The sequence below is a fragment of the Vicugna pacos genome, chromosome 15, assembly GCF_048564905.1.
Source record: "Vicugna pacos chromosome 15, VicPac4, whole genome shotgun sequence".
In the NCBI taxonomy this organism is placed as follows: domain Eukaryota; kingdom Metazoa; phylum Chordata; class Mammalia; order Artiodactyla; family Camelidae; genus Vicugna; species Vicugna pacos.
The window spans coordinates 3,637,358-3,652,467 of NC_133001.1; the positions used below are offsets into that span (position 1 = coordinate 3,637,358).

General features: G+C 47.9%; 1 protein-coding gene across 8 annotated transcripts in view; it reads left to right on the forward strand.

Annotated features, from left to right (window-relative positions):
• The window catches only part of LOC102543706 (methylcytosine dioxygenase TET3), a 101,004-nt gene extending 93,029 nt beyond the window's left edge, over positions 1-7,975 (forward strand). For all 8 annotated transcript variants that reach the window (XM_072937474.1, XM_072937473.1, XM_072937475.1 and 5 more), the window contains one exon: positions 193-7,975. In XM_072937474.1, the coding sequence (XP_072793575.1) occupies positions 193-1,982 (1,790 nt within the window). In that variant the 3' untranslated portion in view covers positions 1,983-7,975. The remainder of the gene's footprint in view (positions 1-192) is intronic.
• Positions 7,976-15,110: the final 7,135 nt, after the last annotated feature.

Genomic DNA, 15,110 nt, shown 5'->3' on the forward strand with positions numbered 1-15,110 from the left:
GACACTCGCAGGGCTTGGGTGGGCCGGGGCCTGTGCCGAGTGGCACGGGAGGGGGTCCAGCCCGGCCTGTCCGGCCTGCCCCGCAGCGGAAGCCCCTCGGGGGAGGAGAGGGCTTCCCTCCCCGCCCCTCCTCCAGGGCCTGGGCTGTGGTTCTCCGTTCTCCTTCTCTGTCTTGCCTCCTGTCTTCCTCAGGCCTGTCTCTAAAGGGCGGGTTGTCCCAGCCAAGCCTGAGGCCCTCCCTCAAGATGGAGCCGCAGAACCACTTCAGCTCCTTCAAGTACGGCAGCAACGCGGTGGTGGAGAGCTACTCGGTGCTGGGCAACTGCCGGCCCTCCGACCCCTACAGCGTGAGCAGCGTGTACTCCTACCACTCCTACTATGCACAGCCCGGCCTGGCCTCCGTCAACGGCTTCCACTCCAAGTACGCTCTTCCCTCCTTCAGCTACTACGGCTTTCCCTCCAGCAACCCCGTCTTCCCCTCTCAGTTCCTGGGTTCTGGTGCCTGGGGGCACAGTGGCAGCAGTGGCAGTTTTGAGAAGAAGCCAGACCTCCACGCTCTGCACAGCAGCCTGAGCCCGGCCTACGGTGGTGCTGAGTTTGCCGAGCTGCCCGGCCAGGCTGTTCCCACAGACACGCACCACCCCACTCCTCACCACCAGCAGCCTGCTTACCCAGGCCCCAAGGAGTACCTGCTTCCCAAGGCCCCCCAGATCCACCCAGTGTCCAGGGACCCCTCTCCCTTTGCACAGAGCTCCAGTTGCTACAACAGATCCATCAAGCAAGAGCCGATAGATCCACTGGTCCAGACCGAATCTGTACCCAGGGAGCCTGGTAAGATGGGCAGAACGCCTTTGCCCGAGGCGTCTCAGAATGGGGGACCCAGCCACCTATGGGGACAGTACTCAGGAGGCCCAAGCATATCCCCCAAGAGGACTAACAGTGTGGGTGGCAGCTGGGGCATGTTCCCTTCTGCGGAGAGCCCTGCCATTGTCCCAGATAAGCTCGGTTCTTTCGGGGCTGGCTGCCTGCCCCCTTCCCACTTCCCGGACGGCCAGCATCAGTGGGCGTTGCTCCCTGGCGAGGGACAGCAGCCAGCTCCCCAGCCTGGAGGACGGCTGCGAGGCAAACCGTGGAGCCCCTGCAAGTTTGGGAACAACACCTCGGCCTTGGCTGGGCCCGGCCTGACTGAGAAGCCGTGGGGGCTAGGGGCAGGGGAGTTCAACTCTGCCCTGAAAGGTGGTCCTAGCTTCCAAGACAAGTTGTGGAGCCCCCTGAAAGGGGAGGAGGGGAGGATTCCAACCCCGGGGGCGAGCCAGCTGGACAAAGCCTGGCAGTCCTTCGGCATGCCCCTGGGCTCCAGCGAGAAGCTGTTTGGGGCCCTGAAGTCCGAGGAGAAGCTGTGGGATCCCTTCAGCCTGGAGGAAGGGGAGGCCGAGGGGCCCCCCAACAAGGGGGCGGTGAAGGAGGAGAAGGGCGGCGGGGGTGCCGAGCAGGAGGAGGAGGAGCTGTGGTCAGACAGCGAGCACAACTTCCTGGACGAGAACATCGGCGGCGTGGCCGTGGCCCCCGCCCACGGCTCCATCCTCATCGAGTGTGCCCGGCGGGAGCTGCACGCCACCACGCCCCTCAAGAAGCCCAACCGCTGCCACCCCACCCGCATCTCGCTGGTCTTCTACCAGCACAAGAACCTCAACCAGCCCAACCACGGGCTGGCCCTCTGGGAGGCCAAGATGAAGCAGCTGGCCGAGCGGGCGCGGGCGCGGCAGGAGGAGGCCGCCCGGCTGGGCCTGGGCCAGCAGGAGGCCAAGCTCTACGGGAAGAAGCGCAAGTGGGGGGGCGTGCTGGTCGGCGAGCCCCAGCAGAAGGAGAAGAAGGGGATCGTCCCCACGCGGCAGGCGCTGGCTGTGCCCACGGACTCAGCCGTCACCGTGTCCTCCTATGCCTACACGAAGGTCACCGGCCCCTACAGCCGCTGGATCTAGGCGCCAGGGTGCCGGGGAGCCAGTGTACCTCAGCGTCGGGCCCGGCCCGAGCTGCCTCTGTGGTGCTTTTGCCCTCACACCTGGGGGCGGGTTGGGGGTGCAGAAGTCTTTTTATCTATATATACATATATAGATACGCATATATATGTATTTATGGTCCAAACCTCAGAACTGACCCGCCCCCCCCTTCCCCAGCACTTTGAAGAAGAAACTACGGCTGTCGGGTGATTTTTCGTGATCTTAATATTTATATCTCCACGTTGGTTTTTTTCCCCCTTGTTTGGGGGGGCCTTTATTTTCTCTTGTTTTTAAAACTCTATCCTTGTATATCACAATAATGGAAAGAAAGTTTATAGTGTCCTTTCACAAAGGAGTAGTTTTAAATTCCATTTAAAATGTGTATTTATTGGATTTTTTTAAAGTGACAATTGTAATGGTAAAGGATCGGCAGGAAAGGCCAGAAGCACTCACCCTGCCCAGGTGTGCTGGGCCGGTGTGCCTGGCCCTCTTGGGAGCTGACGAGGTTCGTCTCAGCCATCTGCCCCTCATGAGCCAAGTGCAGGTTGTAGCCACCCACTGCATCCCTCCTGACAGACATGCCTTCCCTTCAGGGGAGGGCACCCTCAGGACAGCTTCTGTCCTCTCCGGTAGGATGGGAGAATCTGTAGAAAAACATCTGGGGTCCCTTTTCCAGTCACCGGCTCGGAGTCGGGGATGGAGGGGGCAGGTGCACCCCAGGCCAGGCACCTGAGATGCCGGCATAGATTTCCCCAGAAACCAGGTTGGAAGTAGACAGCTTCAAGCTTGCTAGTCTCCACACTGAATCCTCTCTGTCCCTTGTCTATCCAGTCACGTGGTATCACAGTCCCCTTAGCAGCACCTTGGGACGGAGCTGGAATCGAGAGGTTCTCCAGAGCCTTTCCCACCGAGCTGACCAGCCAATGAATGCTGGCTGGAGGAATTTGTCTTAGTGGCAGGTTTAAAAAAAAAAAAAGCCCCAAAGTCTATGCTGATCCAGAAAAGGGCTACTGTATCTAAAAACAAGAAGTCGAACCCAAGCTGTGAAAAGCCGGCGGTGCTGTGCGCAGCACTGCGCGGAGCCTGGTGCTGCAGTGCTGTGCAGGGACCCCTGTTGCGGGCAGGCCGCCCGCCGGGAGCCCCGCGCGCCATTGTGACAGCAGCTAATGCATCTCCTGACCCCTGGATTTTACATTGGACAATGGTGCATGCCTCACCCCCGAGCCCACGCCCTCCATGCTGTCATCTGGGGCGTGGGCCTACACTTAACAATTTTAAAGTGCAAGAGTCAAACATTTTTCAGCAGGTAGCTATGATTTTCCTCCCTGATTGGTGCCATTTCTCTATTTGGTCGTTTCCTCCTTCCCTTCCTCCCCTCTCCACCCACCTTATCACGCCCGCTCTAAAATTCTGGTGCATTCGTTCAGTTCTTTGAAATGAGAATGTGGTGCTTAATTTTTTCGACATTGTCAAGAGAGGTTGGGCCTGACGGGTGGAAGAAACATTCGTCGACAGCGCATCAAAACTTCATGGAGTGTTGTTTTTCCTGTGGTATTATTAGCAGAAATTATACCGAGAAATTATACCCATGCGGATGCGTGTGGTGAACGGGAGGCTTCGTAAGGACACAGAGGGGAATATGGCCACACAGTGAGTGACAGCCAAGCCCTGAGAGAAACAGCAGATACTTATTGAGCAGTTTTGTTCAGATGTGGGTCTTCATAAAATGAGCTTAACAATCAGATGACGATGCTAAAGGCAAGTTCCTGAGCTTCCAGGTGCCTTGTGTAAGAGCTGAGAACCGCCCCGCTGGGTGTTCACTGTCCCTGTCCCAGAAGCACTGCGGAGAGTCGCTGTGAGACGTCCTGAGCATTTATGTGGTCTGGTTTTAACTGTAAATAGTGAAAAAAAATTTTTTTTAAAGCACTTTTGCCTAGATTTAAACAGCAACTTGAAAAAAAAAAAGTATGTTTTAACATGTAATTGTGGGAGAAATTGTAAATAGTAGCTGAATATTTAATGTGCTTTGTCTATCCTTCACTTTTACCATATTCTGTAAAGTTGCATTTATTTTACAGGACAAAAATGAAATATTATTGCTTTTAAAATAAATACCCAAGAGCTTATCAGGATTTCGAATTATTCAGAACTCAGATTTATAGGAAAACCTCTGACCTGCAGTTTGACAAGCTAAAGGAAGCAGAGTCTTTAATAAGCATGCTGATTTTCTAGTTTTGAGGAAAAGTTGGGTCCTTTAAATGCTATTTTGTTTATCACATCAGTACTTTTATGCAGGTCTCATTTGACTCTGTGCTTAGGTAGATGCGGGGGTGCCTTGAAAACTTCATTTTGAATTTTCTTAAGCAAGAAATACAATATTTTGCAAAACATTTAGAGAATGTGACCGTCTTGTGTGACCCGGGAAAGCCCCAGGTTGGCTGTTGGTTTGGAAGGTCCCGAGTGTAACCCAGGTGATTCTGATACTTGGCGTGTGACTCTCCCTGCTGTGTGTTCAATAGACTCTTCCCCTCCTCACCCTTTGGTAGCAAAGCCATTAGATGAAAGGAGAAACCGATGCAAGCTAAAAGCATATGATGTCTGTCCCCTCAGCCCAGACAGCCTTCGGTTCATAAATTTCTAGATTAGCAACGGGCTGCTGAGAAGTGAGTCAAGAGGCAGTCTCCATTGGACGTCCCCGTTCCCTTCCGAGCGCTGTTTCAGAAATTAGGTGGTGCTGTTCCCATGCTAGACCCCATGCTGACTTTCACACACTACACGTATAACCTACCTCAAATCTCAGTTGTTAAAATTAGCATGCTTTAGACGTATGTTTAAAAAGTAACTATGCACAGCTCTTTATTCCCCTGCCCTTGCTGCTGAAGGTTTCTTAAAAGAGAAAAGTCAAATTTTTATTTTTTACTGGCACTATCATTTTTTAAGTCCTAAAGATGATTAACAGACATTTTTATCATGAGAAGAAAAATAAAGCCATTGCAACTAAAGAACCTAACAGCATGACCAAGTTTTAAGAAGAATATTATAGCAACGGAAATGATGGAGTCTTACAGTCATCTCCCCAGTGTGCCCTGTCCGCAGACGCCATCCACATGCAGTGCAGACATTCGGTTCTTCTGTTTCGTTTTGTTTTCCCTGCCTTTTGCGTGTAAGAAAAGTGCTTGCAGAGTTCTGTGCTAAGAGGTTTTTAAAGTAAAAATCACCTTGCGGCAGGTTCTCACAAAATAACTGGTGCTAGCTCAAGAAACCGTTATCCAGCCATCAGAAATCTCGACTAAAGGTGTCCCGTGGATTTTGAGGTGTTGTTGTTGCTGTTTGGTGTGTTTTTTGGCAGGGCCTAGGTCTCCCACACGCTGGCCTGGTGGGTGCCGCTTTGCCTCCTCACTGAGATGACAGGCGTGCACGGGAGGGGAAAATACCCCCTTCCTCCCAGCCTTTCCACCAGCCTCTTTTGGAAACAGTTGCTTGCAGAGCAAGGGATTCTTAAAGTGCTAAAGCCAGGAAGGAAGTAGCAGATCTTAGTTGCTTCGTACCAAACAGCAGTGGGTGTGCGAGGACCAGTGGCAAGGAGCAGATGGTGACCTGATTGCCCTGAGAGAACCCAGCCAGGCTCTGGGAGGGTGACCGCCACCAGATCTCACAGCAAGGCAGTGCTGGGGAAAGGGAAGATGACAGCCCGACGTGCCTCAACCAGTTGCTCTCCTTTTGTTACTGAAGTGTGCTTTAGGGACTAGGAAGCATTTTTATGAATTGAAATAGTCTAAATAAAATGGTGCTACGGTGTTTTAAAGTGACTGTCCCTGATCCTGTCCTGCTGAGGTGCTATAAAGGTTCTGAAACCACAACCAACCAAAAACAAGGTGGGCTCCAGTCTCTCTCGGCTTCCCCCCCCCTTTGGTGCTGTCTCCTTAGACCTCTGTTTACCGTGCTTGAGCCTGCTCTGAGCAGTTCTTCTGTTTTATTGTTCTTCCCTTGCTGGCCAAACAGAAAGGCAATTCTCAAAGACAGCCGGCCTCCTTACTGTGACGGGAGTGGGCCTGCCTGGCTTGGAGGTGGCAGTGCTCTGGGGTCACATCTGTCCTCTCGGGCCTCATGAGAAAAGAAGGGCGAAGGGTTTTTTTTTTTTTTTTTTTTTTTGAGGAAGAAGAGTAGGGTACTCCAGTCTCTTCTAACGTGGCAGGCAGTCTCATAGCCAACACACATGTTCCTCCTGAATCCAGGGTGCCAAGTAGCTGCCTCTGAGGGTTCCAAAGGTGCTCTGCATGCCACATGGACCAGATGGACCTCCTTCCTCACCTGACACTGGCCAGGACCATGGTGCGCCTCGCAGCCTTTGCCCCAGCACTGCTTCTGCCTCCCGTTGGTGACCCCTCACGTTCAGACTAAAGGAAGAGGCTTTCTTTGCTCAACTCTGTGCCACCGAGGCTGTTTTTAGTTGGTGCTACTCTAAATTTCTTCTTGGATCCACAAAAGTTGATGTTTTAAAAACTCAACAGGAAGCTCCATTTTGTGTGTCATCCACTGTCACAGTACTTTTTTTTAAATACCTCAAAAACAGGACATTGTGACAACTTTGGTAAAGTAGATTCCACGAGGGTCTGATACCTTCAGGTTGTCCATTTGCTGACGTACTTGCCCTTGAAGAATCTGGGCTCATTTTATTTTTCATCCTTTAGTTAAAACGGCAAGACGCCTAAAGGAAGGACTGTGGTTGACTTTATTTCGTTTTCTTTTTAAGTTTCGCTTGTCGAATAAAATGTGAATTTCCTATGCCCATCTCATTGAGCTTTTTCAGTCTTTGTGCTGTCATTTGAAATGACTCCCTCAAAACCTAGTTTTATTAACCAGCTGCCTCTGCTGTAGTGCATGGCCAGCTTCAACATACCCTGGACCAAAATGAACATTGTTTTTGGAGGTGCGTACCCCCAGCATAGGCTATCCGGTCTCCCACCGTGCGTGCGTAGGGAGTGTTTCCCACGTGTCGGCGTCTCAGCGCTCCCAGCCCTTCCTCCCGCAGAGCTGCCCTCAAGAGCGGAGCCGTAGGCTTCTTCCCTGAGCAGAGACTGCAGCACAGAAATGCAAGGTCTAAAGTTGCTTTTTTGCCTGAGAATCAGTGAGTGATTTGGCCTACTTCCTCGTTTGCTTCTATTCTGATATCAGGGATGCTTTTTGTAGTGGTATTGTTTGCTCTCGTTTCTCGTTTTGACTACCTGTCATTCAGGGATATCTCATCATCATTCATTCACATGAGAGTTTAAATACTATTTGGCTCATTTGAACATCCAAATTTTCTTGGTTCCAGTACTTGTTTTTTTCTTTTGAGGGGAAAAAGGAGGAGAAAAAACAGGAGTGGTGTAGTTTCTTTTTCACATATTCTAATTGAAAAAAAGAAACAAGGGCAGGTCATATTGTGGCATATTAATGCATTAGACTTAATCTAGAACCCCTGTAGCTTTTTGATGTGTTTTATTTCTTCTCTCTTTGAATTCCTGTTTGGTTACTTGGCTTCCAATGGAGGTGAACTTAACAACCATACTTGAATATTCCGTCTTGACTTTGTAACTGTGGCTACTTGAAATGAAGTTTATCTGGGGTTGATGGATGAATGGTAGATTTTTGCAATGTCTCAAGGCAATAGGATGTGTATTATTAAACTGTAGATATTCTTAGTACAGTAAATTTATGCTGATAATTTTATTTTGTATAATTTTTACTTTTTTGTTAATATTTTTTCCTCCCACTTTATTGGTTTGCCTCCCGAGCTACCCTCCTTACCCTCCCTTCTCCCCCAGTGTTTCAGCAGATTTAATTTAGGGTGCCTAGGAATTGCAAGTATGTATCCTTTTTTGATTTGTATTTTATTATAATTTACACAAACAACTGGGTTTGTGAACTGTATTACTCCTGGTATCTTTAAAATATTGTGGGTGTTTTAATAAATTTTATATTTATTTTTTGCACTCAAATCCAGTGTGGCTTCTTTCCCCTCCCCCACCGCTTCAACCAGTCCCAGACTGTGGTGTTTAGGGTTCCCTATGATCCCACCCTCCCCCTGTAAACTGTAGGCGCACAAACAAAGCTTCACTAATAGCAGTGATAGAGCCTGTCCTTGCCCCTTCCATCTCCCGAAGAAAGCAATGTACAGAGGCTGCCGGCTGTTAGAAAAGCTGGCTCTAAAGGGGAAGGTGGCCTTTCACTCACCTGTGTTTCTCCTTTGATTTATTTCCCCCCTTTTATCTTTTTTCCCCCTTTTCATTCAATTTGGAGACTCCCTCACCCCCATTAAAATTGTCCACTTCTGATGTTACACTTGCCGAAGGATTGCTGAACCCCACTCCGTGCTGATGGCCAGAACGCCGCATCCAGTGGGGAGGGCCAAACGGGGGCCCCGGAGGACGCTGCCCCTAAGGCCCGTGCCCCAGGCTACCTCATCTGATCCAGCCTGCCAGTTCTGGTGGTGGCCAGTCTTGGAAAGGGAACTAGTAATTGAGGAAAGGAAAAAAGAGAAGGGTAAATAGGAAAACCCGCCCCTCCTGCTGGAAGCATCTGTCTGAAACGGATGCAGAACCACCCCCGCCGTCCACAAAGACCAGCATTCCCTCCCGTGGACGCCAACACGCCGTGACTGGGCCACTAGGCAGCAGGGCGCCTCTCTGAGGACAGCCGAGTGAAGACCCCGCGATCCCAGCGGGGCGCCGGGTGCCAGGCGTGGCGCTTTGCAGCTCAGCTTTGTTTCACTTGCAAGGGAACCCTCTGGAAGTGCCCGGGCGCACACGGCTATGGGGGGGGGGGGGCTCAGGTGTGCGCGCCCGTGTTTACTGAAGGGCAGTCACACTGGGTCTCGTAACCTGCCGCTTCCCACGTGACATCTTCCGGTAGGAAGAGGCCCAGCGGGCCCTCTCCCAGCCCCTGTCGTGCAGCCACATTTCCGGGGCCCGAGGGGAGGCCTGGGAGGCTCACTGCTGGGTAACTATAAGCATGCTCTCATCTCTTCTTACACAAATGCCGCGTTAAATACAGAAAAATTAGAAGACAGTGTTAAAAAAAATTATTTGAAATCCCACCACAAGAGAACCACATACTGGTCACAAACATTTTCTAAGTATTTAAATATGACCATATTGTGTGGAATAATACAATAAAACTAAATAAATAACTAAATAAGCTAAATAAAACTAAACTAAAAAAACCTAAAAATTAAATTAATGGAATAATACAATAAAACTGTGTTATAATCTTTTTTCACTTAACATATCTTCAGCTATCAGTAATACAGAGCTATAGTTGACCCTTGAACAACGTGGAGGTTAGGGGCATCAGCCCTCTGCACAAAGATCCAAGTATTTAATAATCCATTCTCTGTATCTGCGTTTCCTCCATCTCCAAGGTTCCGCATCCACCAATTCAACCAACTTGGATCCTGCAGTACTGAAAAAACTCTGTAAGTGGACCCACACAGTTCAAACCCTTGTTGTTCGAGGGTCAACTGTACATCTTTTTAAAGAGTGGCCTGCTATTTCATTGTCTGGATTTAGAAGCTTTTAATCATACACATAATATTATTGAACTCTAAGATCCCAACTTGTTGCAGCTATATACTGAACTAATCTAAATCTGCCTTCATCTAATTTCCATTGAATTTCTTTCTACTCTGAGAAGCATCTCAAATCCCTCTGAGTCACATGACAGTTCCCTGCACCTTCTTGTGACATAGCTCCAGACCCTGTCTTACCCCCAGCATACCTCTGTTCATACCTAGACTCTCCTTCTTTATAGTGGAATCTCTAAAAATGAACACTGTTCCAAGTGAGATCCGGCTGACCTAAACCAAGCACAGAGACACCAAGGACTCCCAGGATCTGTACAAGCCATTTGTATAAACACACACCAACATGTATTAGCTTTTTAAAGCAACTGAGTCATGCTGAGGGCTGTGTGGCTCGGTGGAAAGAACATGGCTCCCTCACTTCAATTGTGATGTCATTTTTGTTGTCTATAAAACAGGCTAATAACACCACATAAGATTGATACGAGGATCAAAAATAATATACAGAAATAAAAGTACGAGGCATTGGAGACATGGCAGGTAATAGAAGCTGTCATTATTACTCTTGGCATATACAAATCTTTAAGTCACTAAAAAGTCCAAAACTTAGTCATGGACCGCATAGCGACCTCTCATGTGAACTCCTGCCAAGTCAGCTTTCCCTGCTCTAGCCTTTATGCAATTCGTCTTCTGTTTTAAATTCTATACGCAGTACTTAAAGCTTAACCATCTTAAATGGACTGTTTAACCCATCCTCCTTGCTAATGTTGAATCTTTTTTAAAAAATATTTTATTTATCATATTGTTTTATTTTGGGGGGAGGAGGTAATTTGGTTTACTTTTAGAGGAGGCACTGGGGATTGAACCCAGGACCTTGTGCCTGCTAAGCATGTGCTCTATCACTTTGCTAGACCCTCCCCTGCAAAGTTAAATCTCAATTTTACCCTACGTAGCTATGCAGACTTGCTCAACAACCTTATCCCAAGCTCTCCTGCTGATGCTCTTGTAGGCTTTTTAACCTAGGAAAGCAGTTAGTCATTGTATGTCTCCTGTTGTACTCTGAAAATAATAGACACTCACGGTCCTATTGAAGAAATGAAATGCACCCCCAGGGAGTGGTGGCTCACCCTAAACACATTCAACACATATAACCCAGTGCACATGCCTGTCAGAGACACAAGAACTCCTTAGGGGACACCATAGAAGACACAATCAAAGCTTCATCAAAATCTAGATCCTCCCAATGCCATCCCCACTCCCACCTCCTGGAGCCCTGGCAGATGCCTGGCTCTCCTCCTCTACCGAGAAGCCCACCAAGCTTGCCAATTCCCCTTCACTATCCTTCAAACATCTTCCCCTATTTTGTCCTTTTTCTTCACACACAATGATTCCTAATCCTGGGGGCTACTTCCCTCTGTCCCCTGGCATTTTCTTTTGGCTTGCTCCCTTTGCACCTCCTCTGGGGCCTACCTTGTCAGTTATCCCCTTTCTGCGGGGCCTCTCCTGCAATGTGCTCTCAGGACAGTCTGCCTGATCCCGCCCTGCCCTCAAGCTCCCCACCTTTTTCACTCCTTCTCATCACCACCACATTTCTGCAGGCGTAGACAACCTCCTGGCTTCAGCTTCCACACTACTCACTCACCGTGCCCTTGTCTCTCCAGAAAGAGCTGTCTTCTAGGCCAATGTTTCTGTCTTCACTGACCTCTCAAAACCCTCCACTCCCAGGATGTACCACCAGGAAGTAACATTCCATTATCCCAGAACCCTGAAGCCCTCCGCCCTTCTCACAGCTCCTTTGTGCCCTCATGTCCTTTAAACACAGATGCCCCAAGAGAATAGGCTTGGTTCTATGGCCTTCAGAGGACTTGTTCAGCCACTGCGCCTCAATTATGACCCTAAAGCCAATGATTTCCATAGCAGTGTCCAGCCCCTATATGCCTTATGAGTTCGGGCTTCTGGGTAGCTGTGGGTGGCTGTTTCAGCAGGGCCAAAGTCCTAACACACCTAAAACTGACCTCTCAAGTCTGCCATGTTTTCCTCTTGCTATTGATGGCCACATCATTCTCCTGGTCACATCCTCACACCTGCCAAGTCTGGATGTTACCCCCTTAGTGTCCTCATTCCTGCCTCTCCTTGCCACTAGTATTAGCAGTCCATGCTGTGCAGTTGTACAGGCTGTGCACTGCACAAGTCTGGAGTGGGGCACCATTCATATGAACTAACACGTGGGCCTTGTTCATTGTCATAGACTCCCCCTGGACCACAGTAGGGCCTTAGTTATAAAGCCAGGGGCCCAAGGCAGAGGCCTCTCAGATTGTAGTCTAAAAATGAGAACTTTCAGAAAGATGCTGACTTGCACAAGACCCATCAAGCTAGGAAGTAGCAGAACCTAGACACAAACCAGGTGTCTGACAAATGACCTGTGCCCTGTTCAGGTGTACCCTTGCTTCTTCCGCATCTTAACACCACGTAACCAAGGGATACACACTGTTCTCACGGCAGGAATCTACCAGTCTGTGGGTCTATCAGCACAAGAGACACGGGTCACAAGGAGGTGGCCCTGCAGGAAGACATGTACTCTTTAGAGCTTTTCAACAAGTCTCAGTATTTGAATGCCTGCACTCTAGCCCCAATTTTATCTCTCTGCTCATTTCACCAAAACCAATCACCTTACCAGATAATCTTCCTAAAAACCAAAGAGGATGATACCATGTCCCTGTAATATTCCTCAGTGCTCCCCATCTGGCACAGCTCTCAGGGTGAGGTGCCACCCCCTAACCTCGTCCCAAGGCCCTGCAGGACCTGGCCCCAGCTCACATCTTCGGTGCCACTGCAGAGCATGCCGTGTCTTGGTCTGGTTATCTCCTCAGTGCCCGCCCTGACTCCAACCAAGTGGCTTCTCACGTAAAAAGATGCTTTCAAGCTAATGGTAGCCAAGTAATCCCACCAAGAACTCACTCCTTTCAAAATCCATTCAAATATTTACATACACTATAAAACTACTCCAAATAAGAACAAAAGGATCAACAAGATTTTACTCAAAAAGCATGAATCAACAGGAAGCCAAATTATCTGAAACCAAAGAAAAACTTCAACTGCACAAAGAACCTCAAACATTAGTTCAGAGAGTAGCAACGCGTCCTTTGCAAGAAATACAAAAGGTTAGACAGTGATTACAATCTATTTTCCAAAAGATTAAAAGGAACATCTCACCTACTCAACAAAAGCAAGATTACTAGATAATAGATTAAATAGTATCTATGCTGAAAACACGATTGATGTGCAGAGAACAGAATAACCAAAGCAGATCCAGAAACAGCTATTTAACATGAAAGAATATATGGGGAGATGCATGAGGCCATAAAAGACCATGAGAATAGAGCACTGAAATGCCTCTTGAGAATACTGAGGGTTCCCAAAAAAGGACACGCAAGAAATGGTTCTGAACCAGTAATCAAAGATCTACGGGAAGAAAAGTGTTCTCAATGGGATCAAATGGAACCGATACCTCCAAGGCGATTGCAGGCTGTGGTTCATTCAATCAAGAAGAGTCCTGAAGATTAGCCTCCTCCTAACTGGCCAAGGAAGCACTTCTGCAAAGACATTTTGACTCTTTAACCATGTTTACATTTGGAACCCTAGCGAAAGCTGCAATCCCACAGCCCGTGAGTCTCAGATCCACTCACTCCACAACCAGCACTGAGCACCCTGCTCGCAGCAGCTGCTGTGCTGGGTGCGGGGCACACACCAGCAGGCCCAGAGAGCCAAGCAATTTAGAGCAGAGGACCTCGCCGAAGACTTAAAGATCAGGCCGTTTTTCACCATCCCTGTGCACTGGCCATTCAAAACAGCGTCATGGCTAACGCAATAAATGAAATGAGTATTATGGTACGAGAAACGAAAAGTGAAGTGTTTCTGGGTTTAAATTAATAAGCTTTATTTTTAGAGGAGTTTTAGGTCTATAGAAAAATTGAGTGGTAAGTAGAGCGTTCCCATATACCCACCGTAACCTCTCCAATTTCTCCTATTACTAACGTCTTGCATTAGTGTGGTACATCCGTTATGATAGATGAGTTAATATTGATACAAAATTATGAACCAAAGTCTATAGTTTACATTAGGGATCATTCTTTGTAGAGTACACTCCACAGATTTTAACAAATGGATGATGATAACATATCCACCATTATAGCATCTTACGGGATCGTTTCACTGCCCTAAAAATCCACTGTGCTCCACCTGTGCATCCCTTCCTCCCCTCCAACCCCTGCCAACCACTGATCTTTTCTAACTGTCTCCAAAGCTTTTTCCAGAATGTCACATAGTTGAGATCACTGAGTATGTAGCTTTTTCAGACTGGCTTCTTTCCCTTCATAATATGCCTTTGAGTTTCCTTCATGTGTTTTTGTGGCTTGATAGCTCATTTCTTTTTATCACTAGAATTGATATTTTTTATTGTATTAATGTGTGTTTTGAAAAAGGGAGGTTAGAGAGGCGGTTCTGTGGGTGCCCAGGGAAGCGTTTGGAGTGGGCAGAGCGCCAAGCCTGAGCGAAGCGCCTGTCACCGCCCAAAAGGTGAGGCGCCCCGGGGGCAAGGCGGGGCGAGAGGAAGCCCGGAGAAAGATGCGTTGGGACCGGATCTGGTCCTGTGTTGACAGCATCCCTCCGGCTGCTGGCTGAGCGGTGAGAAGCGCTGCGGGGAAACTTCAAGTCAGAAGGCAGCCTGGAGTCATCAGGCGGGGTCTGTTTTCAGCAGGGCGCTAGCAGACCCCTGCCGGAGAAGCCCACGTGGTGGATCTAAATTCTAAAAATCATCTCTGTGGTTACTGTTTTAACAATATAAAACCTTCGGATTACCACATTTTAAAATTACTTACTTTTCAATACACATTACATTCTGCTGGTAAATTAATCCCAAATTAGCCCCTGACATGCAGACTCAGCTGCTTGCTTTCTTAAAATATATATATATATAAATAATTTCTATTATTTGATTTGAAGTGGGTTTTCCCCTTGGCTGTTGTTTACTTAGCAAATTTTTAAATTAAGTTTTATAGTAAAATGTACATCAAATAAAGTTTATGATTGTTAACTATTTATTTACATGTGTTAAGTTCAGTGGCGTTAATTACCTTCCTGGTTTTGTGCAGTCACCACCACCGACACCAGAACGTTTTCATCATCCCAAACAATAACTCCCCATCTCCTCTCTCTCAGCCCCTGGCAACCACCTTTCTACTTTCTACCTCTGTGAATTTGACTACATATGAACCTTATATAAGTAGAATCATACAGTATTTGTCCTTCTGTGTATGGCTTAATTCACTTAGCATAATGACTTCAAGGTCCATCCATGTAATAGAATGTGTCAAAATTCCACTCCTTTTAAAAGCCAAATTATATTCCATTGTATGTGCATACTACGTTTCATTAGCCGCATGTTTTTAAGAGTGAATTTGAGGAACTACATTCAATACCTCGTAGTAACCTATACTGAAAAAGAATATGAACATCAACATACACATGTATATGTATGACTCAACTATCAT